The 23,194-nt window shown below is 46.0% G+C and overlaps 2 protein-coding genes across 5 annotated transcripts in view; both read left to right on the top strand.

Moving 5' to 3' along the window:
* The window catches only part of LOC126521912 (uncharacterized), a 35,973-nt gene extending 24,185 nt beyond the window's left edge, over positions 1 to 11,788 (top strand). Inside the window, exons 6-8 of the mRNA XM_050170651.3 lie at positions 1,863 to 2,143; positions 2,698 to 2,806; positions 3,288 to 11,788. Coding sequence (XP_050026608.2) covers positions 1,863 to 2,143; positions 2,698 to 2,806; positions 3,288 to 6,176 — 3,279 coding nt within the window. The 3' untranslated portion in view covers positions 6,177 to 11,788. The remainder of the gene's footprint in view (positions 1 to 1,862; positions 2,144 to 2,697; positions 2,807 to 3,287) is intronic.
* A 4,777-nt stretch (positions 11,789 to 16,565) lies between these two features.
* Positions 16,566 to 23,194, top strand: part of LOC126521927 (uncharacterized) — an 80,237-nt gene continuing 73,608 nt past the window's right edge. For 3 of the 4 annotated variants that reach the window (XM_072288702.1, XM_072288704.1, XM_072288705.1), the window contains exon 1: positions 16,567 to 16,812. In XM_072288702.1, coding sequence (XP_072144803.1) covers positions 16,756 to 16,812 — 57 coding nt within the window. In that variant the 5' untranslated portion in view covers positions 16,567 to 16,755. Of the gene's footprint in view, positions 16,813 to 23,194 lie in introns of all 4 variants that reach the window. The other variant, XM_050170673.3, reaches the window with a different exon arrangement.

Here is a 23,194-nt window from a genome sequence, read left to right on the forward strand (position 1 = left end):
TGATGCTAGTGCAGCGTAATCGTGAGTGAATGCTTTTTTCTCGAGCGCGGCATAAGGTGACAGTCACGCCTCTTTTCACCACAGCATATGCACATTAGTTGCAAGAAAGGTTCATAAAAAATCACAACATCGCCGAAGGGCGAAAATTTAAACTGATTCTGATAGTTCAGTGCCTGTACTAACTTCTGGATGGCCTTAAGTGGATAAGAAATGGCTCCAACATGTCGAGATCAGTGATCTAAAGCATTGATCACCAGTGATTGATTTGAACAGGCATGGTAATGAAAGAGTTAATGCGCACCTTTTCTGTAGGTATGTTTTTGCTTACGATAATGAGTATTTCCTGGTCAAAAAACAAATCTTAAACCTGTCGCTGGAAGCCGAAGAGGGAATGTAAACATTACTATGTCCATGCTGATCACAACAACAGTTTAAAAAAATGTTTATCTTGCTACTTCTGGCATACTAAAAAGGGCTGTTTATTTTGTTGTTGGCTTACCTTAAAGCAGACCATGTTGCACCAAGGATTGGTATGTAATGGTGGCGGAGTAGTTGGAGTACAACTGCTGGATCAAATTCGCTAAGCTTACATTATCTTGTGCAAGCCTCTGTGAGTGATACCAGGACCTTGTCAGATGGAGTGAAGCAGTGTAATGCTGCTTTTGGCAAGCAAATGCATCCTTAATGAACAAAATACTACCCAAAAAGATTAACTTATAAGAATAACTGAAGAATTTGAGTCCTATGTAATCAAGATGCATTGTATAAGCCATGAAATCAATGAACCGAGTAATGTGTGTCAACAAACTTTGCTTGCATAAAGGGATTCTAGTGCATAAAGACTGTTCATATCAAAGATGTCTTTTTAACAGTGCTAAGACAATAAGGTAATGAGATAATAAGGAAACTTGTACTTTCATAAGGGAGCTGTGTTATGAAACTAGGCCTGGCAGAAAGGTTGCATTCAATGTCAGTGGAAAATTAAAACAAAATGACCCACTGCGCTTATCAGAGAGCAGCAGTCAAAAGCATCAATATTTAGACACGTCAAGCAATATTGCTTCAGGAGCTTTGCTTTGCAATGAAGTTGGGTTGGTTTTATAAGGACCTGAGCAGTGCTTATGCAGCTAGTATTTGCTAAGGTTATACATCCATTTTCTTCTTAATGTTTTTCCTCGAAAGGATATGATAAACTAGTTCCCTAATTGTCAAGCCAGCTTTATGTAACACAGTTAACCAAGCCAATGACAATTCAGCCAATCTTTAAACTAGCAATTTTGTAGTGCAGGCAGAGTGTTTTATGCTGTGGAAAGTGTACATGGCTCATGATATTAGATCATACACACAGCAGAGAACTGGTACATGCATATCACCCACTTCATCTTCACTTGAATGGCAACCTGGAAATCCTTGAATAGCAACCTTAAGTAGAAATCAACCAATGTTCATTCTTTAATGGGGTTTACTGTTCCTAAGCAATACTGGGGCTATGATAGATGCCATAGTGGAGAACTCTGGATTAATTCGGCCATCTGGGGGTTGTTCGTTATTTGTGTAAATTCGAGACCACTTGAGCATACTTGCATTTCACACCCATATAAATGTGGTTGCCATGGATGAGCATTGAACCCGTGGCTTGGTGCTTAACAGACTGTCTGCCTGAGTCTCCGTTAGGTGGCAAGGAGTTCACTGTGGAGAAGCACACTTGAACTATCTATGAAAAGGGCATATTGATGGTTGAAGCAACATGTTGGTGCAAGTTATATGCGCAGGCACTGTCTTAGTGAATTTTGCCAGTAAGTAGTAGAGCACTTGAGGTTGCTGGTTTCAAGCTAACCATCCCCGTTGCTCCTGTTGCGCAGGAGAGCAATGACGGTCCCATCCTGTGGGTGCGACCTGGTGAGCAGCTGGTCCCCACAGCTGACGTGATACGATCGCCAAACAAACGTAACAGCGTGTCAGGGGCAGGAGCAAGGCGCAGGGATGAGCTGCGCAAGTTGCAGTACTTGCCTCGCGCCTCGGAGCCGCGCGAGATGCTCTTTGAGGATCGCACAAAGTGTCATGCGGACCATGTGGGACAGGGCTTTGAGAGACTCACCACTGCTGCTGTGGGTGTTCTCAAAGCCGTCCGTTGCAACACAGGGTGAGTGATGTTGGGCCTTTCATGGTTGCGAACTGCACTTGACTGGCTTGACACAAGCTAATTCGAAAAGGAGTGTGTGGGAGAAAGAAGTTCAAGAAAAGCTTCTAGGCTACTTTTTATTGTCTTGGGCAGGGTAGACCTCGCATAATTAGTTGGAGGCCATTTTCTCAATGAATTGCTTTCGGGGTACGTTACTTTCAGCTCACTTTGGTTGGTTAGGCCACTGGCCAGCTACTCCACTTGGATGTTGTGTTCACCATTTTGCCAGACAAATTGAAAGTATTTCAGAAACTGGCTGACCATTCTAAGAATGCAGGTGTGGTGTCCGTCCCAGGAAAGCATTTTGAGGCTCTCTTCCCCCTCATTCTCGCTCTCTCTCTCGCGCGCGCATTCTTTTTAGAATAAAAGACTGGGTCATGAAATGAGTGGGTAAAATTAAGTGGTAGTGACGGATGTTATGTTGAAGTGGGTGTTGGAACGAAAACTGTATTCTATGGGATGAGAACAAAAGCACAACTTAATGCTAAACGTTTTTTATTTTATTTTTATAACAGGGGTGAAACCAACCGCATCACCAAAGATGTAGTTGCATTCCATGCTGGAGACTTCAACCAGCTGGTGGAAAAGCTCCAGTTAGACCTTCACGAGCCGCCCGTTTCACAGGTGAGAAGTCATTGGAACTCTCTAGTTGCGTTATGCCACCACTTTTGAATATGCTCACGTCTGTGGTTATTTGCCGCTGATGCTTTTGCCCCCTTTGTGTTGGGGAGGTGTGTCTTTTTCTGGGTGTTTTTCTTTTGGTAGCCTGCCTTAATCTGGTACTCCTTCGTAGTAATGGCAAATTACCATACATATAAAACTGAAGTGTACAGCGTCTCACCATTTTGTCTTCCATGCTAAGCGGGATTCTTCTACTGCTAAATGGCAAATGATGCGATTTAAAAAAAAAGCAAATATTGATGTACCTTTGAACAAAGCAGTTTCGTTCTGAGGCTTTGCTGTAATTTGGTGTTCTCATGGCCTAGCATGCAGCTAATTTTGGTGTTTTTATTAATTATTACAGTTATCAAAGAATAGTTAAGGACAGCTGCAGGTTTTGCAAAGAACAAAAGGACTGTACTCACTCTCATTTGCTTTAATGCAGTGCGTACAATGGGTTGAAGACGCCAAGTTGAACCAGCTACGCAGAGAAGGGATCCGGTATTCCCGCATCTCATTATGCGACAATGACATCTACTTTCTGCCGCGCAACATTGTGCACCAGTTCCGCACGGTGACAGCCGTGGCCAGCGTGGCCTGGCATGTGCGTCTGTGCCAGTACTATCCCGAGGAGAGCACGCCTCCACCCACTGCTGCTCAGAGTCCTGAAGCTGTGACCGTCAAGAAAGAGGTCAAAGCCGAGGACTCAAAGCCTCGCAAGCGGGAAGCCGACTCAAAGCCATCCAAGGAACCATCAGTCAAAAAGATTAAGCTGGAGCCAGGAAAGGCGCTCTCGGGCGAAAGAAAACCAGAGGAACTTGCGGCACCGGTGCATTCGTCGTCGTCAACGCAAAAGAAGCACAGTGGGGACAAGCACAAGGCACCCAAGGAGAAAAAGGAGAAGGCTAAGGAGCTTGATTGCAAGTCCTCCTCCTCTGAATCCAAAGCACAGCATCTGCAGAAGGTCCATTCATCTGCAGTGCATGGACCTAAGCAGCAGTCCGTGAAGACGGCTGCCACAAAAGAGCAGCAGGAGGTCAAAGTGGAAGCAACACCTGAGAAGCCATTGGTTTTGTCAGCCAACCTTGATGGTCGAATAAAAGTAGAGCCTGCAGAGAATGATGCGTCCGTTGGTGCTGGTGAGAACAGTCAGGCACTGCCGCCGCCATCGATATCATGTGAGCCACCTGGTGCATCAACCTCTGAGACACCGGCAACTTCAGTGCCCACATATGTGCGGGCAGCCGAAACATTCAGCGCGAGTGCCTCCTCTTCAGGTACTCCCTTGGTGACAACTGCTAGCCTGTCGGCGCCCAAGACAAGTCCTGTTGTCGCATCGTCCAAAACTGGCAATTCTTCTGTTACAGTGGCTCTTCCTTCTGCTAAAAGTTCCCCTGCTGTACCTACTGTTGCTCCATCTATGAAAAATGATTCTACGGTACCTACAGACATAATGTTGAATGACAAAACCATTTGTGTTATGCCCGTAGAAGTTGCACCCAAGGTTAATTCATCATCAGCAGCAGCTGCTTTAAAGACCTCTTCTGTGGTGACTTCTGCCATCATTTCCAAAAGCAGTTCCACAACTACAAGTACAGTTTCTGCAAAAAACAATTCCTTAACAGCAGCTGCTGCTCTGCCTCTGAAAAGCAATTCTGTGGCAGGTGCTGCCTCTATAAAAGGTTTGTCCACAGGAGGCAATGTTGCCTCTTCCAAGAGCAGCTCTGCAGCAGCCACTGCTGTTTCTTCAAAGTCAAGCACCATCACGGGCAGTCTAGTTTCGACTAAGAACAATACTGTGTCAAATCCAAGGTGCAGTTCTGTAATGACCATGGCACCTTCAAAATTGGCATCAGCATCAAAGATAAGTTCCACCATCAGTGCTACGACTCCCACAGGTAACAGCTCACTGGCTGCTAACACCACAGCTTCAACGTCCAAAGCTGATACGATTGTCTCCGTGGTAGCATCATCTTCCCCCAGAGGCACCTGTATAACCACTACATCAACCTCACTCACACACAGAAATAGTTCCTCATCATCCATGACATTGACTCCAAGAAGCAATTTGTCAGCGGGAGCTTCTCTTCACAGCCCAAAAAGCAGCCATGTCAGCGCATCAGCCCTCCCAACTTCCAAAAGTAGTTCGTTCAACATGGCAGCAGTAGTCTCATCAGCCACGAAGGGCAACAGTCCATCTGCTGCCTCTGTACATTCAGCATCGAAAATCAGTTCCAGCCTGGCCACTGTTGCACAGCATGTGATGCCTAAAATTGGCTCCCTTACATCTCCGTCTTTCTCCAGGTTTGGTTCCACAGTTTCTACGGTCATTCATTCAGCCCCAAAAAGCAGTTCAATGGTTACATCATCTGCCATCTCGCCTCTAGAACTTCTGCTTCCTATCACAACAGCCACTACAACACCCAAGACATCGTCACCTGCAGTCTCTTCAATACCAGCCAGTAAAGCCATCTCCACGTCTCTTGCCACACGGCCTGTGTCAAGCTTGCTCACGTCATCCAGTGCACACAGACCCATGGTAGTAACGTCAGCTCCCCTGCCTCCTTCTCGACCATCATCCTCTTGCATGTCGAGATCTGCACTGTCATGCCATCGTTCCGCCACACCACCTCTTCCCAGGCCCATGCAACCAACCTCGCTCCCATCTTCTATTGCGCGGACCACAATGGCACCACATATGCCAATGGCCCATTTGAGAACAGCTCCCCCTTCGTTGTCACTGTCACCATCAGCTGCCCCCATCGGCCGCTACGAAGATTTCTCTAGGCATTTGGGGCCTACATCGAGCCCCATGTTCAGAGACATGCCCAAGCCGCCAGCATCTTTGCTGAGCCCATCACTGCCGCCCATCGCGGCTCCAGTCATGGTACCATCAACCATGGCCCCAGTCACCCCCCAGTTGTTAGCTCCTGCGGTTGTGCCGCATCCTACAATTGTGGGACCCTTCAGAGAAGTCCCCGCCGCCTACCTGCCGTCCATGGCCCACCCGCCGCCACACTATGATGCAGCCACCTTGAACTACCTGGCCATGCCCAGTGGTGCCCCTGTTGCATTCTCCGTGGCGCCTACCTACCCAGTTCCGCCGCAGATTGGCGTGCCAACCTACTGCCAACAGGTTGTGCATCCGCCTCCGGTCCCTGCAGCGGCAACTGAGCCAGAGCAGGCGACGTTCGACGAATACGACGACCCGGGTACACCACTCATGGACGAAGAGCCCCTGCACGAATCACCGACGCCTCCCCCGTACGATTGCCACCAACCTTTGAGGGCTGAGGACAGTTCCAAGGTTGTCAGGACATTGGACCTTCGGTGAGACATTTCCTGGTGATGGTGTGCTCTTGCAGTTTGGTGGTCTCAGGTTGTCGTGTTGGGCACCAGCTCGCACTGCGGGCCATGCTGAACCGTGTCCATTGCAGTTGGGCTAAGCTTGGCTGTTGCCCCAGCTCTGGCAACAAAAGAACAGAATATAAATGTTCCCCTTGTGGTGGAAGCTATGTGGTGCGGCTCTTCTTTGGAAGCAGTGAGTGAGCTAAGCACATGCATTGTCATCCGGTATCACTGGACTCATTAGAAATGCTGCGGTGAGGAGCACCTCTGCTCCAAATGTGCATTGACCTACCCCATGGAGGCTTCGTGCATCGTCGTCATCCCGCTCGCGACATCCAGGTGTGACTGAAAACAACTGTGAAGCATGTGGCAAGGTGTTCATGAACTGCTGTTGTGGACGCTTGGATGACATCCTGATTGTCAGTTGCGTGTAAAACACCTTTGCTGCTAATGTAGAATTGAAGGCTCTCTTCTGTTTGTGTTGTGTCCTTGTGTAAGGGTTTATTTTTTTCTTGTGTGTCATAGTAAGCCAGGCTTCAAGATCAAGCTACCCTTTATTGCCTTGTGCTTGAATCATGTCACAAAACTGCTGGTAGCACAAATCTCTGTACGCCTTTTTCCCCACTTTTCTGGTCATATTTGTTTGTGGGTCAGTATATATGTTCTTGTGCTTATTTGAAGCTTTCTTTTTTTGTGTTGCGGCAGTGCTTAAGTTTGACGTGTCTTCAGGCAGGTGGTAAATGCTGGTGAGCATTCTTCTTTATTTCACCACTTGACATGTTTTGAAAAGGGTGGGCACATGCTGTGTGAGTGAACCACTGTTAACACGAATGAAAATCATTTATCTCCCATTTTAATTTATTTTATGCATACATTCAGTGGTCAGGAAGTTTACTCTGGCATACCTCTGAGCTTGAGCTCAACTGCGTAGGCATGTTCTTTTTCCCCCCCATATTGTTATTATTTAAGTATAAGCAAACAAGACAGCATCTCGAGAAGTGCATGGACTGACCACACTTTGCGTTAATTAAGAAAGCTTATTTATTATTATTGTGTATGTACTTTTTTTTACAGTTCAGAACTAGGGGCATGCCACAAATAATTCCTGTGTTTGCAAAGTTTCATAGCATTATAGTTCGTGAACAGAATGCCACATGTCTACCTGCATGGACTGTGAAATTCACTGCTGTTTAACATGAAAGGCTATTGCGCTTCACGTTGCATCGAAACAGACCATAGTCTGTACTTACTACTACAGCGGCATTTTCAAGCTTGTGCTTCAGTCTCTGTTTGGATTGTGCACGAATCTGCACGCCACTTCACCCACTCCTTGTGCTTCCAGGAAGTACACAGACATGAGACTGAGTTGTTGCTACTGCTGCTGCTGCTTGCTCTTATAATTTGCCTTCTTTTCTTTTTTTCGGGGCAGAACACCTGAGTGAAGTTATTTGCATGAGACATGCATGCTTCTTCATAGAGAGAACATACCTCATAATGAGTGGTGCATGTGCTTGAACTGGTCGGAAGCAAACGCGCATGGCTGAAGCACTGTGGTATGCTGCCGTGCTGTTTTTTTGGTGATTGACTGCACTAACGTTTGCTACATGCCCCCCCGAATGCCCCCCCCCCTCCCCCCCTTGAGTGCAAAAGTAAAACAGTACCGTTGTGATGAAATCGCACAGCATTGTTTTCCACCGACATGGGAACTCAGACTCGCGAGAAAGACTGATTAGTGTAGTCTAATCTGGCTTTGTTTTTTAAGCTTTTTCATGTTTTCGCCTGAAGCTGTTGTCATTTATGCCTCATTTGATTTGCTGGTAATTGGAATTCTGCCATGAAAGAGCTAATGACCTCTCTTTCTTTCTTCCTTTTTTTTTTATGTGAATCTGTTAAATACATGTTACATGTTGCAAGCCGGATTTAGTCTTGTTTGCCGTGGTATACAAATGTGCTGGCTTGAGATTTTTTAATGCTGGTGTTGTATATGACATTACAGCGTCAATGCTTCTTTTTTCCGTGAGTTTGTGTATGCATGTGTGGGCTCTTGGACTCTGTAGCATATAAGGACTTGCCACTTTAATCCCTTTCATGCCACGCTTTTAATCTAAATTGTTCCCCAAAACAGCCATTTTTCTTACTGTGAAATCCTTTACGAAAAGCCAATGTAAACAATACTTAAAGCGCTTCTGTGTTCAAAATCTCAACCATTTATTGGAAAATTGAAGCTTAACAGCGTAACACCACTATACAAGAAAATCAGAGTAAGTAAGTATGTTTTGCAATAAAAACGAAAATTGCAAGAAAATAGAAATATAGTCAGTGAGCCGCGCCATAGCCTCCTAAATAACTTCTATTCCTGCGGGATGACCACAAATGGGCCATCGTCTATGGAAGCGCCATTTACGTAGGGTGAGAGTCCGCATTTTGAGGGTAGCGACAACCCACACTACAGCGTTGCCGTAGAGCAGTGGCAGCAGACGACCAAAGTTGTTTGCATTCTTCACACAATAATGGTTTTGAGTGGCGGCTGCGGGCGGTTCAAATCATTAAGTTTCTCGCTATGTTACCTAGAGGGAAACCTGGCGTTGCTGCGCTATGGTATGCCTGGGAATGCCGGTATATTGCGACTCCGGGCTGGCATCGTTCTCAGAGAGCCAGGACACCTGAAGACGTGACTGTCAAGCACTGTTCAGTCTGTCGCAATGACTCATTTTCTACTGAAACAGCACGTAAAAAGCTGTTTTAGCCCTTAATGTTACACAAAAACAACTTGTTTAGTTATGCGAACTTATTGCATGTACAATTATATGAAACGTAGAAGTTATCAACGGGCCGCTAAAGTTGGAGGACAGACAAGATTCACGCTCACTTTGGAAGAGTTTGTCGTCTGTTCTTGCGTTTCTTCGCTTGGTTGTGTGTTGTAGGTGAGTAAACTTCACTGGAAGGTGTAATATGCGGGGATGAGAACGTTTCATGAAGATTTTACTTTAAGGACGCATTATTTGTGTAGCCATATCCACGTTTAGACGAAGCCTCTTACAACACCAACCAACACAAGCCTCGCAGACACATATACCGTCATTCCCATGACGGCACAGCGCCCCTTAGGAAACTCCCATAGATGGTGGTGCCAGATTTCCCTCTAGGTGTTATAGTGAGAAACTCTATGGTTCAAATAGTCGCCCGAGTGGAGTGGCCTAGCTGGAGACACCAATGTAAGGGGTGCCCCCCAGCAGAAGTTCCAACAGCGACTGCTTTTTATTGCTTCGCTAATAATTCCGCAAGCAGAAGTATGCCGCTGCTCTTTTATTGATGGACATGCTTTCTTTTGTCAGCAGCGAGCACCAAAAACGTAAAAGTGTGCTTGAGACCAGCCCACGTAATTGACACCACTGCCATAGTTACAATGATGGCCGCTTCCCATTGGTTCGTCGATCATCTGGCAGGCACAGAAGTTGTCTAGGAGACTATGGCTGCACTCGGCTTTGGCCGTTTTTACTAGATCTGGGCAGACGAACTCTGCTTGTCCATGGCACGTAAGGGGTTAATGGCAGTGGGCATGTTCTGTTACAAGAAGTGGTATGCATGAAAGAAGTCTATAAGTGATGTTACAATATCATTGTTACTTTAATTCTTATTTATTTATGCTTTTTTTCTCTCTTACTGTTGGTTACTGCAAGGCATACCATCTTCAAGAATGTGGAAGCTTTTAGTTGCAAGAAATGGTACACTTGAGAAAAAGCTGTGCACACTCATCTCTTAGTGCAAGAGGCACACCGCTGTAGAGTTTTTACCTTAAGAGTGCGCTGGCACTTTTTTTTTAGCTTTTGTTTACACATAAGAGTTCTATGAATTTTGCACACATGGTTCTGCTTTTTTACATTTTTGTGTAAGCATACCATTCCATGACAAAAAGAAAAAAAAACAGACGGATTCACAAAAGTTGTATATACATATTTGGCAAACATTTTCAGAGCTTGCCAAAGACACAAATTTCTGTATGGAAGAGGGGGTTTCAGTAGAAATACTGCTGACATGTAATAGGGCCTGATGATTCACCTCTGCATCATTTGTGCATTGCTAATGTGTTGAGTTGCTTGCGCTGTTTGAATTATTGTCTCGTCTTTATTTGTGGTTGTGGACCATTGAGCTGAGGTGGGGTGATGTGAACCTCCATAATGGAGAGCGAGGAGGCAGCAGCGACTAATTTTCTTCTGTATATAGGCTGAAGGCACGGGGTGGCCTGTACTCGACTATTCTATAATGCCACTTGGAAGCATTGGACAATTGCTTCTTTGGAGACACTTGGCTTTGGAAGTTTTGTCTTGTCAGGGGGGCCTTGGAAAGATTGTGTGGAATGAACAAAATAGCTTGCAATGCTGGAGGGTTAGCAATTGCGGCAATTGGAATTGCTCTGGCTTGGATTCATTCTGCACTTTTGTGTGCAGTTAGCATCGTTGCACTCAAACCAGTGTCTTTGCCGAGTCCTAATGAATGAATTGGCATCGCTTGTGGAGCTACGAAACATGCTAACATTGTAAGAGACCCTACCCCACCATTTTCTTTCTTTTAAAAAGTGGGCAAAATATTTTTTCAGTTTCATATCCCAGTGTGGCTCAGCATTTTTTCTTGAGGATAAAAAGGTTAGAGACGGTAAGTTGTGCCCGTGCAGTTTCAGCAGGTTTAGTAATGCAAGCATTCATGCTGTCCTCAGCTGCACATGCATAGTTGTTGGCAAGGCTTTTGCAATAGTTGAGGACTAGCCAGTCCATGTCCCAGCTTGGTAGCTGAAGGACCTTAATTTCATTGCAAGCTTTCAAATTATGTAAACATCCCATGACTTTTGCTGCCATGTAAATAAAGAAACACATTCAGCATAACCTTTACATTGTAGAACAACACTGCTAAATGCTGGGGCATATTCATTTAACATGAAGAATTATACTGTGTAGCATATTACAAGGCACCTTTTTGTATGTAGTAAGTTGACGATGCACCATCCTGCTGTTTCATAAAATGGCACCGATCCTATTGTCAGGAATAATAGAAGAATGAGGTGGTAGCGGGTGTCATGCTTAATTGTGTGGTTGCTTGCTTATAGATTAAAAACTCTTAGCTGTTGAAGCTGGCTCTTATTGAGATTTAATTGTGCTTCTTCACTACTCTCATGAGTGAGAGTATCTCACACTTGCACTAGAGTTCCAGACAATTAAAAGGCTCGGTTGCCTTATGTCCAAAAGCCAGTCCAGGCCACCCTGCGTGCTACTGTATTGCTGTACATAGTTGTAGAATATCACACGATGCATGCGCTAATGTAATGGTCTCCCTCATGCTTTTCAGTGGACGTGCATTAGATTGCCGTAGGTGGCCCTCCTCGTTTTTCTCTGTTCACCCCTTAGTGAGGCACTTGCTGTCCAAACACACAAAAGCATACGTCTAAGTTATATCTCCTCGCATCATCTTGTTGGCGATGGTTCTTTGTGTTTGTTCCCTGTATCATACGGATGCACTGTAGATACACCCTTTTTTCACTGCAACCACACACACACACACTTCAGGGGACAGGCTGGTGACCAATAAAACACTGCTTCTTTACCACCCTTGGTTCTCGTAGGGCTTGTGTTTTTTGCCACATGTTGCTCATTTCAGGTAAGGAAAGGTGCTGACCACTTTTGTCATTAAGTACATTTTGAAGACTTCTTCCTTGGCGAGTTACCGCCACTTTTCCTTATCAGGTACGACTATTTCCAGCCTCTAGTCATTCGTGGCCTTATCCTGAACAGAAGTGCAGTCTAAAAATATGACAAAACTGATGATGGCATATTCCGAGAGGTGCGCTGATGACTGATAACGAATGGTTCTGCAGAAACCCGCTAGGTGGAGAGAAGTAATTAAGGGAGAATGAGACATCCACCTAATCGTAGCAATTGCTGCAAAGGAAACCCAAGCAGGTTGCTTGAAAGAAAAGCCTCGCAGACATCCCTTAATTACTTCTCTCCACCTTACGGGTGGTACCAGTCCTGTAGAAACTCTTCTAGTTCATGCAGTTTGCATGATTTAAATATTTGCAGTTTAAATATTGGCACGCTACGTCGACAGCAGCAGAACTTGCAGCTCTTCAAGGTGTACTCAAGTACATGCTCCAGTAGCCACCAAATCGTTGAGCCATTTTCTGCAATTCCAAAGCAGCCCTACAAACTCTGCAGTTTGCCCTATGTCATGGGTTACAAGAGCAGCTAGTGTACGAAATAAGGCATGCACATAATCATGTGCTCGAGAGAGGCCACAACATTTTATTTCAATGGTTGCCAAGCCATTGCGGAATTGTCGGTAACGACAGTGCACATGAAGCTGCGCGTTTGGCTCACCACAGACATAAGTGGATTCCTGTACCACTTTCAATAACTGATGCTGCGTGACAACTTCAATCGCTTGCCACATCACACTTCTGTGATGGAATTCACCGGGTTTCACCAACTCACACTTGCACTCCTCAACCCTAACTTGCGACTTCGCCTGCCACCTGGACTCTCCCGCCGTGAAACAATTTTACTGTGTCACATGTGGTTGGGTGCCGCGTTTACAAATTCCTATTCATTCCTGATAGGAATGGTCAACAGTGCAGCGTGCAATTGTGCAGGTGCAATGTGACTCTAGGGCACCTTCTGTGTCGCTGCCCATCCTTTGACACTCAACGACGTACTTTACAAGTGAAACTCAACCTGATAGACAATAGAGCGGTTTCGGAAGAAAAGATCCTTGGACCATGGCCTATGCGTTCTTGCATTCAAAAGGCCACGAAAGCCCTTCTGCATTTCTTGAAGGACACTGGATTGTATGAACGCTTGTGACACTATGCAGATTCCTCTGCGACTGACTTTATTTCTCTGTTCTCACCTTATCTGTTCTTCCCTTTCCCCCTCCCAGAGTGTAGGATAGCCAACCAGGCACATCCTTGGTTAACCTCCCTAGCTTTCCCTCTTCGTCTCTCTCTCTCTCTCTCTCTCTCTGTTAAGTAATACATGTCCTTACTGAACACACAGTATCCAGAGAACAACTGTATAAATATTTGAGATCAGTTATTTTCCCGCCTATCCTGTACCGGACTCCTACATTCTCCATTCTGCCAAGGCATGACGTGCTCCAGCGAGTCCGCAAGATGACTTTGTACTCGTGTACAAAAACATTTTTCTTTGAATTACGCAGTGAAACGCTACCTGTGAAAACTTGGTTGCACAAAAAAAGGCATCCTTGTATATGCCGTGAAGTGTCGCCTTTGCGATATACCCATTGCTTCATAGCTTGTAAAGATGCAACATTATTTTGGGATGTGCTTCTAAGAACTCTTGAGAAAGACCATTTTGAATCAGATACCACCCGGTACTTGATTGCACCCCACGGAGAAGACGTGCCATTTTATGTTTTTCCTAATCGGGCTACATAGTTTATGGAAGACAAGCATGCCGGACCGAAACGCTCAACCCATTGATTCGTCGAAATTTCAGTACGCTCAAATGATTAGTCACTTGAAGTGCTGCAAAAGACTTGTGGTAGGTTGATTTCCTTCATTAGTGGTTCATACCCACTGTGGGGGTTTGGTAAAGAATCGGATGAGTTAGCAGAATAATGAGTCAAACCTAAAAAAAAACGCTAGTGAGAAGTTCCGAATAGATCAAAAGAAAAGTGAAACAAGACAAATATTTAAGAATGTAACAGAAATTGTCACGATTCAGTTATAAACCTCTCGGCAGCTGCACCGGCATCCCTGTGTCAATGTCCTAGAGAGGAGGCTCCCAAAGACAGTATATCGGCATATGCCAGCATTAAATCCAACGCAGTGAAATGGTCCTTCTAAAATATGTTTTTTTAATGATTAGAAACGGCGGCAAGATAAAAGTTGTCTATCGTCTCATTGTCATCATCATCAGAAACTGAGCACAAGAGTACAGTGTACTGTAACAAGAGGAAGGGAACCAGACCAGATCTGTGCAGATAACAGTTAAGGACAGGTACTCGACATCGGATTTTAGTGAGGCAGGACTTCAATTTTTTCGAGTACGACAGAAATTTCTACTCCAAGGGAATAAGAAGTGTTGGTAATCACTTAAATTTGTTAATGATGGGTTCCGAGAGTCCTGCGTAACGGCACGCCTCCTGACCCTAACAACAAATGTTAACATTTGGCAGGAACCTTAATGCAATGTTGTGTTGTTTTTTTTTTCAATCAGTTTCGTTCGTGAACACAGGCGCCATTTCTTCGGCAGGCATCAATAACACAATTAGACAGCACAGTTGGGCTAGTTGATGCATGCTTAATACAGACTTGAGACATCATTAGCAAGTGAAAAAAAAAAAAAAAGCGGGCGACAGTGAGAAGCACACAGGCCAGAACGCTAGAATTCTGCGATTCTACTGTGCGCTTCTAGCTGTCGTCCGATGTTTCTTTCGCGCTAGTCAGTGATGTCTCAAGGCATCAGTAAACAACAGTTACTATTGAAGTGGCATGGCGTTAAAACTGAACGGCACCGTGCAATTAGCTTAAAATTATGTTCTATCATTCGAGCGGCCAACTATTGTTGATCAACAGAACGCGATGGTGGGCCCACTTATCCAAAATTTCGCCCCGTGAGCGTCGCCGAGTTGGTCGGTAATCTAGAGAAACTCTACTGTGAACGTGAATGACGTCAGCGGCAGTCTCTCACGATTTCCAAGTATACAAAACTTGCCAAAGCTGCTGGTAATATGGATAAAGTGCAGCAAACCATCTTTGGCACCGACAATGAAGGATTGCTGCGTAGGAAAATGAATAAATAAATAAACGAATAATTTAAAAATAATCCGACGCATTATGGCTCTCCAATGATGCACGTACCAATGTCATGATGGTGTGACCGCGTGTAACGCAATCACCAGAAGCGTGTTTCTCCGCAGAAAGCCTCTTATTGTGGAGAAGCCATCTTCCACGAATATTTTCTGGCGGGTTTTTCGCGCATTATTTGGCGATGTACACAAAATACTAGAATAAAAGGCATGTATAGCATACCTGGTTAACTCAAGCATGCTAGGTGACTAATTGCCACCGCCCGTTTCAATGGAGATGCCAATAAATCATCATCGTCATTGTGCGCGCTTTTTGTTAGCTTTTAACGTTCAAACTATCATTTGTCATTTCATCACCTATATCAGAGGACCTTTAGTTTATCAGAAGGGTTTTAGGAAGCTACAATAGGATGCAGGGCTTTAAATGAATCCTGTAGAAAGCGCGCTGTATTGTGAGTGTGATTGTCTCTTCACTCACAGTGCATAGACATCTAGCGCATCTCAGCCTGAAAAATCCTGTCACTTGCACGAGCATACGGCTCGGAGGCAAGTCCTCGTACTTGCGAGTTCTAAACTTCGCGGTTGAGGCAGACGGCAGCGAGGGTTTCAATAGTGCCATTCCTGGCCATCTTTTGCTGTGTCCTTACATTGTACGGTGACGTTTTGACACATCTATACGCGTCGTACGTTGGAAACAGGTCCTTTTACTCCAATTTTATGTGTCCCACATGTCCAAGAAAGAGACGCAGCTAATGCGACTTCAAGCGTCCGGTATTTGGCACACTTAATCAGTAACAAAGCGAGCAGCCTTCTTTGGCTCTCTTGCCTGTTTTCGTGACCGGTGACTGGTGATAGGAGGTTGGACGTACACCTCCGATACAAAGGGCATATTCTCTCGCGCCAGCAAGTGGCGGTGCATGTGGTATTTGAGACACAAGCTCTGTACATCTATGCTACTGCTACAGATGTGTTTGGTAACGGTTCTGTTCTCCGCGGAATTGCGCAACGAAACAACAAGCGCTACCTAAATATCTCCACTGCAACGAGTGTAAGTCGTCAAATTCACTATTCCTTTAATAAAGGGAACACCTCTAAAGAAACCCCGTTTGGCTATTCGCTTACATTGACATATCCATCGTCGATAGCTTCTGCACAAATATTTCTTCTTTCTTTAAGCACAGGCGACACAGAAATCGGTAAGAAAAATAATAAGGGAAGCTTACTTAGTTCATAATCTTTTTCATACTGGGAACAGTACGAGGACGTCTGCAAAGCAGCATGTTCTCAGGACTGACCGGCAGCGGTCGCCTGTGTATAAGACTGCTCGCAGTGGCTCGTCTTAGGCTATAACCGGGGCTTTCGAGCCGGAGCAGAGACGGCTGCCGTCCGTAAAAGCGATTGAGCGAGGGAGATACTTCTCGCGGCGCAAAAGGGAGAAGCGAGAGAGAGAGAAAGCAGGGCTGAGAGGAGGCCGCGCTTGCGCGCAACTTCCGCCGCACCGAAAGAAGCCGGAGCCGGAGCCGTCAGCAGCGCAGGCCAAGCCCCCGACCGGCGCTCTGCGTGCAAACACACGCACACACCGCCAGCGCCGCTTGCTCCGCCGTCTCTCCCGCCCGGCGCCGCAGAGAGCTCCGCACGTCGTCGATAACGCGCGCCGCGCATCGGCCGGGCTCACCGCCGCGCGGTTTCTTTTCCATCTTTGCTTGTGTTGGTGTGCGTACGAAGTTGTCGCACACGGCAGGCCCATGATTAACACCTTCTGGAATCTGTGCCGCGCCTGCCCTATACCGGCAGAGAGCAAGGTAAGCCGAAAAGAGCTCCCTTTTCTTCTTCTTTTTTCACTGCCCGGTCGCGGGGGCGGCTGCACCGCGGTGCACCTAGGCCTAAAGGCGAAGTACGCCCGTCGGCAGCAGCAGTGCTCAGCGGTCGCATCTGCTAGCACGCGCGTGGGAAGCGCGTTTGCGTTCCGGGTTTCTTTTGCGGGCCCTGGTGACCGGAAAGACGCGGGCCGCTCTCTCGCGTGATTCATCATGGTGTGAGCTCGCACAGTTGCTCTGGGAACCGCAACGTCAAGCGACACTCGTTTTCTATTTCGGCAAACCGAAGGCGCTGCAAACGTCAGTGCGCGTATTAGCGCGGCGCTCCCGTTTTCTTCGGGAGCAGCAACGGAGATTTGTAAACATCGCTCCACCACCAGCCGCTCTGGCGTTCGGTCGCTCTGAGGAGCTCCGTTTTTCTTCGGCACAGATTTTCACTTTGAGCGGACGCTGATATTGGAGGAAGAAATAGGCGGAACCGCCATATTCACGTGGGTTTGTGGATTTCGCACCTCACATAGTAGGCGCGGTCGCTGTAATCGGTTTCTCGTTTTTCTTGTAGCACTTATTATCCGTACGAGTCTTACGCGTAATTGAATTACTGTGTTAAACAAAAAAAAATGCCTTATGGGAAAGATATCCCTAACCGTTAATCACGGCAAACCGGCGTAAGCTTAGATGTCTAGACGGCGCAGTCATTCTTGTGATTGTAATGAATGACACGTCTTTTAGTCACACCTTGCCGCAGTACTTGACGAACAAACCTCTTCGCGACGCGATATGGGAGGATCGTGTTTGCTTTTCCCTATTTATTCCCTATCTTCGGCAATGACGTTAAAGCTCAGAACCTCAGATGGCGAGCAATAACAAAACTCTCTATATATGATACTCGAGATCTTCATTCTTCCCGTTGGAGAGCCTTTTTCTCTCTTTTGCGAAAAACTTTTTTTACCCGGGCGACTCTCTGCATTCCTCTTTAATCTTTAGGTGCGTGCGCAGGCGAACGCCTAGTTTTGTGATCGAATCAAGTCCACTGGATCGCTTCTCTGGCGACTTATTCTTCAGCTAAAAGTTCGCTTCTCTTGAATTCCTATATAGCCTTCAGGACTGTTTTTCACAGCAATCTTATTTGTATAGTAGGTAGCACGCGAATACTAACGTCTTCGGTTTGAAATTTGTCTACTTTGTCTTAAGAAAAGAGGAAGGTTATTGACTTTTAATAACAACAAAAGCAAACCAGCCGATCTTCATAATTTTGATATTGTGGTTTGACGGGCGAATTTCTTTCTAAACTCCAATAAATTGTTGAAGGCTCTCGGATTACAGTCTCCTTTATTAGGGCTTACGTCGATCGCTAAGGGGTCGAGACGGAAAATCTGCAGTGGCGGCTCATGGTGCTCTTTCCCTAGCTGCTGCCATTATAGGTTAGGTTTCGTTTCGTTAGCACGCAGTTCCAACCATTTGTCACGCATGATGAAATAGACGTGCTCGCAGAGTTTAACGGGCGTCTGCGTACATATATGCTTCCGAGCTGGCCTCGATCACGAGCCCTACCTGGGCGTCAACCCGAGAAATCGCATGCCCTTTTGTGCGGCTCAGCGCACTTGCATACAGAAAAGCCAATCTATATATACCTTTCATATATCTGCGAACAGTGACCCGTCACTGAAACGAGGTAGTCAAGCAATGTGGCTGCTCATATGGGATTATACTTCGATTTACAAAGCCTCATTGTACGATTATAAAGGGCAAAAAAAAAAGAATTTCTTTTTGTTAATTGTCTTGATAGCCACATAAAACCGGATGGTCTCTCGACTTGAAGAAAATCGTAACATAACTCGGCGATTTGCGACAGTTCCTCTAGACATTGATGGATCGCTGTTCAGGCGCTCTGACCACTTGCGTTGGTGACCACTTCCGCGTGGCCTAGCTATGTGGAGGACGTGCTGTTTTATTTTTTAAATAATTTTATTGACTGATCGATTTATTTGGGGATCGTTACTTTAGAAAGATGAGACTAAATAGCTGCTTGTTAGAAGTTGGCACCGTGTCTCTGCGTTCATGGGCCTTTCTTGTGACTGAGGACAAAACTAGGCACATTGCAGGCGATGAAACGCCCATTGTTGCTTTGAATTATTCGTTGGAGTCGTGCATTCTGCTGCCGCCTTTTGGTTCGGTATAACAAGATTTGTGTGTGTCCCCCGCGCTGCTACCAACGATCGGGTGTTCTGAGCCTACGAGTGATTTTCTAGACAGACGCTACTTCCACAAACGGAGTGATTGACTTGAGTTGCATTTGCGTTACGAACTGTATGCGGAGTAATAAACGCTTTCGAATTGGTATCTCACGATTGGATTGCGCATAGTAAAGCTTGTCCTGCTATAGTTGCCGCCCGGCGGTTCCCGCACAGCTCAGGTAGCATTTTACTTTAGGACTATAGCAGAACTATACACTCTCTGTTTACGGGACCCGATGGTATGCAAGCTCTGTTATGTTTTCTGTCATATATATCGACGCCACTAGCTTCAACACACTCTTGCTAAACTGTCACGGCACCGTAATGGCGGACGGGAATTTGCGCTCCAGAACGCATACATGCTACAACAACGTGCTCACGAAAATGGATAAACTGAGATAGAGAGAGAAAGAGAGAAACTTAATTGCTTTCTGTAGAGAGGATGGGAGGGAGTATACAAAGAAAATGCTTTTGACAAATCAGAGAAACGTAGTTTTACGCGCCTGCACGCATGCGCGCACGATGAATATGTGCCTTAACATGTTTGTTGCAAACTGGAGGCAAACTCGCAATGCCCACGTTCGGTCGGGTGAAGGCCGTATATAAAGGTTTTCGTCGTGATTCGTTGCATGGTTAGAGAAAGAAAGACGCACTGCTTCGCCGAGTCACACCCGCTGCGGTACAGTCCCGTGGCTATGGCGTTGCGCTATCGTGCTCCAAGTCGCGGGTTCGACCCCGCGACCGCGCATTTCCGCCGGGGAGGGGGGGGGGGGCGAAGACGAAATGCAAAACGGTTCGTGCACTTGGTTTTAAGCGCACGTTAAAGGACTCAGAGAGGAGGTGAAAAAAAATTAATTATTGACCTGCAGTACGGCCGTACGCCTCATAATCAAATTGTGGTTTTGACGCGTAAAAATCCCGGAAACCGTTTTAATTCAATTGTACCGATCCGCGACGCTGCGTGTATGGACAAAAACGGGAGGGCGAGCGCGCAAAGCTGTTGGCGTTTCACCGCATTGCGACGCGCGACCACTGCATGTGTGTACGGCGATCTATATAGTTTTAATGGTCTCAGCGGCGCGTGAGTTGGCAAGCACACGACGCACGCTGTGCGTGGCCGCATAGCGGTTCTTCCCTATAGGGAGCTGTTGTTTGCCATGTATAGCGCTTGCTTCAGCAGGAACGTCTTCGTGCTTCTGCGTGTTTGTTTTTTAACCGCGACAGCAGTTAAATCATCAAAAGCTTTAAGAGAACTTGTCATTGGCATAGTTCGCATTTATTATAAGTTCACAGCTGAAAAAAAATAATGCAGATACAGCGCACATTCTTTATACGGAACCATACCCTACTGGCTGTGACAAGGGAGGAGGGGCTGAGCCCCTCCTTCCTGCACCGTGTCACCGACATTTACCGTTCCCTTGGAATATGTGGTCGCGTATAGCTCACTGACGATGCGAAGTATAGATTGCCCTTCTACGGTGTCGAATGCCGCAATTAAATCTTTACGAGAGTAGGTGTGGGTGCGGAGCCATCGAACCTTTGTGCGTCATGTGGAGATGTGAAATCACTGGAATATTTCCTCATCTTCTGCCGAATATATAATTCCGAAAGAAAGACGCACTTAGAACAACCCCTATCACGTATGTTGACCTTCCTCTTTCATTGCCTAAATCTTATCTTTTGTTGCGAGATCCCTTGGTAGTGCTCCAAAGGAAGTATGCCAAATTGTACGTGAATATATTGTTGCTATAAGGGAGGCTGTTAAAAGCCTTTTTCCACATTATTAACCTCATCATGAACCTCATTAGTAACATGCGATTTGCATTTTTTATACTCGAGCGGCTTCCTAAAAAATTGACACGAACAAACTTAAAATTTTCCCTGCTATTTATAATAATCGTTATTTAAATCTTGGTAATACAGACCATTAAGTCATCGGGAAGGCAGAAATTTTGTTATGTTTCCATTGCGAACTTTGGACAATCTCTCCTCGTGGGTACGTGCCATGTATTCAAGGAGGGAACAACACCAACCATTTTTAAAGCAAAAGCTTTACTGGCCGCGAAATCACGATTTCGCCGTGGCGGTGCTCCGAGGAGGCACATGAGGTCACAACGCGCGCCTCGCCGCGGATATTTCTCTCTCTCTCTCTCGCTCCCTAGTTACTACTGCGCATGCGCCAATAGTAGCACCGAGCCACAGGTGTTCCGCTGCTGCGCAGGGCCGCGCCTTTCCGCCGTTGCCGTTTGGTATGACGTCACACCACGTTCCTCGTCGTTGCGTTCGCCTCCGCTCGCTACGCCAGCTGCGTCGCATGCCTGATAACATGTCGGAGGATTGAAAAAAAGAGCTCGCGTGCGCCGCAACCACAGTTGAGGCGGCAGTATGGACGGCGACAATTCTGATAAGCAGGAGGAGGCCTGGAATCGACATCGGAACGAGATGAAGAGGAAACGAATCGCCTAGGAAACAGACGAACAGCGCGCCGAACGACTGGCTAAACGCCGCAACATAGCTAGTCAACCAGGCTAACCTGGACTTGCAATCAAGATTAACCAATGCTAACCATGCTATGCCTTAACTTTCGCTACGTATATCCTGGCATAGCCTAACTAAGCCACTGCCAATTCTTAATCTACGTGACGTGAATCTTTCATGAAGCCCTGGTCAATTGAATGCTATGAGACCGTTCACCTTCTGTAACACATTTTTGCAGTGTAACCATTACGTGCCCACCCGGCAAACCAGCGAGACGTGGAAGGGGTATCACGTGACCCACGTGATCCACACGACCTCTGATATTATACTGCTTCCGGGATCGGTCCGCTTGCTACTACGCCAGGCTCCGGGATCAGTCCAGTTTATTGTCGCGCTATTTCTGGGACCGGCCCATCTCACTCGGCACGGAGCCGACCGAACAGAGGCGCCCGTACTAGGGTAAAAAGGCACAGAAAATAAAGGAATTATGCTCTTGAAGGCGTGTAGTTGAGACTCTGAGAATATTTAGGTACCGTCTGCTGCTTCACTGATTGATTACGTAGGGAACAGAGCCTGCAAGCGCCACATATGTAGGGGTAGTACCGATAGATATATGATAGGATAAGATCGGATATCCTTCTTCGATGGCGTGTACCCATTACGGGGGATTGGCCAATATTTTGATGGTATTAGGAAGAGGTTGGTATTACAAAAACTGGTAAGCGTGTAATGTGGAAAGGAATAAAAATAATGTATGAAGAACTTAAGCGAACCGTCTTAAAACAACCATGAACTCCTCCACGGCTGAGCAGACATCCCTGCAGTAGTTTCCTAGAGAGGAGGCTCCTAGATAAAGGATAATTAAAATGGAAAAATTTAAACCAAGTTGCTTGAACGTTGGTCCTAAAATGTTTTTCCTTAAAGCGGAAGAACGGCGGCAGAATAAGGAAAAAATGATCGATCGTTTCACCTACTGCACAGAATGGGCACAGAGGGAAGCCAGACCAGCCCTGTGACGATAAAAGTTTATTAATGGTGTTCGACAGTGTAATCGGGTAAAAATTACTTCATTTTTATTTTTTTTGTGAAAGGAATTTTTGTGCCAAGGGAATAGGAGGCGTCGATATCCTGAAAAATTTGCTATATACGAGTGCCTTCTTATTCCTTATTTTTTTTTATTCTTAACAGATTTTTTTTTAATCACCCATGGCACGTAGTACTATTCTACTTTTTTAGACAGATTAATCACAGAGGTGGACATTATCTGCAGGATGAATCAATAAATTTTCGACTAATTAACTCGATTTCGCTACCTAACTTTGAACTAATTAAATTACCTTACGGCACATATAGGGGATACACCCGCCGTGGTTGCTTAGCGGCTTTAGTGTTGCGCTGCCAAGCGCCAAGTCGCGGGATCAAATCCCGGCCACGGCGGCCGCATTTCGATGGGGGCGAAATGCAGTAACACCCGGGTGCTTAGATTTAGGTGCACGTTAAGGAAACCCACTACGGCGGGCCTCATAATCAGATCGTGGTTTCTGGTACGTAAAACCCCATAATTAATGATGGATATGTGAAATTCCGTAAGCAGGCTTTTCCCACAGACCTAGTCTGACCTAACCACAATGGTGTAACCTCGGGTTAGAATC

Source organism: Dermacentor andersoni, chromosome 6 (genome assembly GCF_023375885.2).
Source record: "Dermacentor andersoni chromosome 6, qqDerAnde1_hic_scaffold, whole genome shotgun sequence".
Classification (NCBI taxonomy): Eukaryota; Metazoa; Arthropoda; class Arachnida; order Ixodida; family Ixodidae; genus Dermacentor; species Dermacentor andersoni.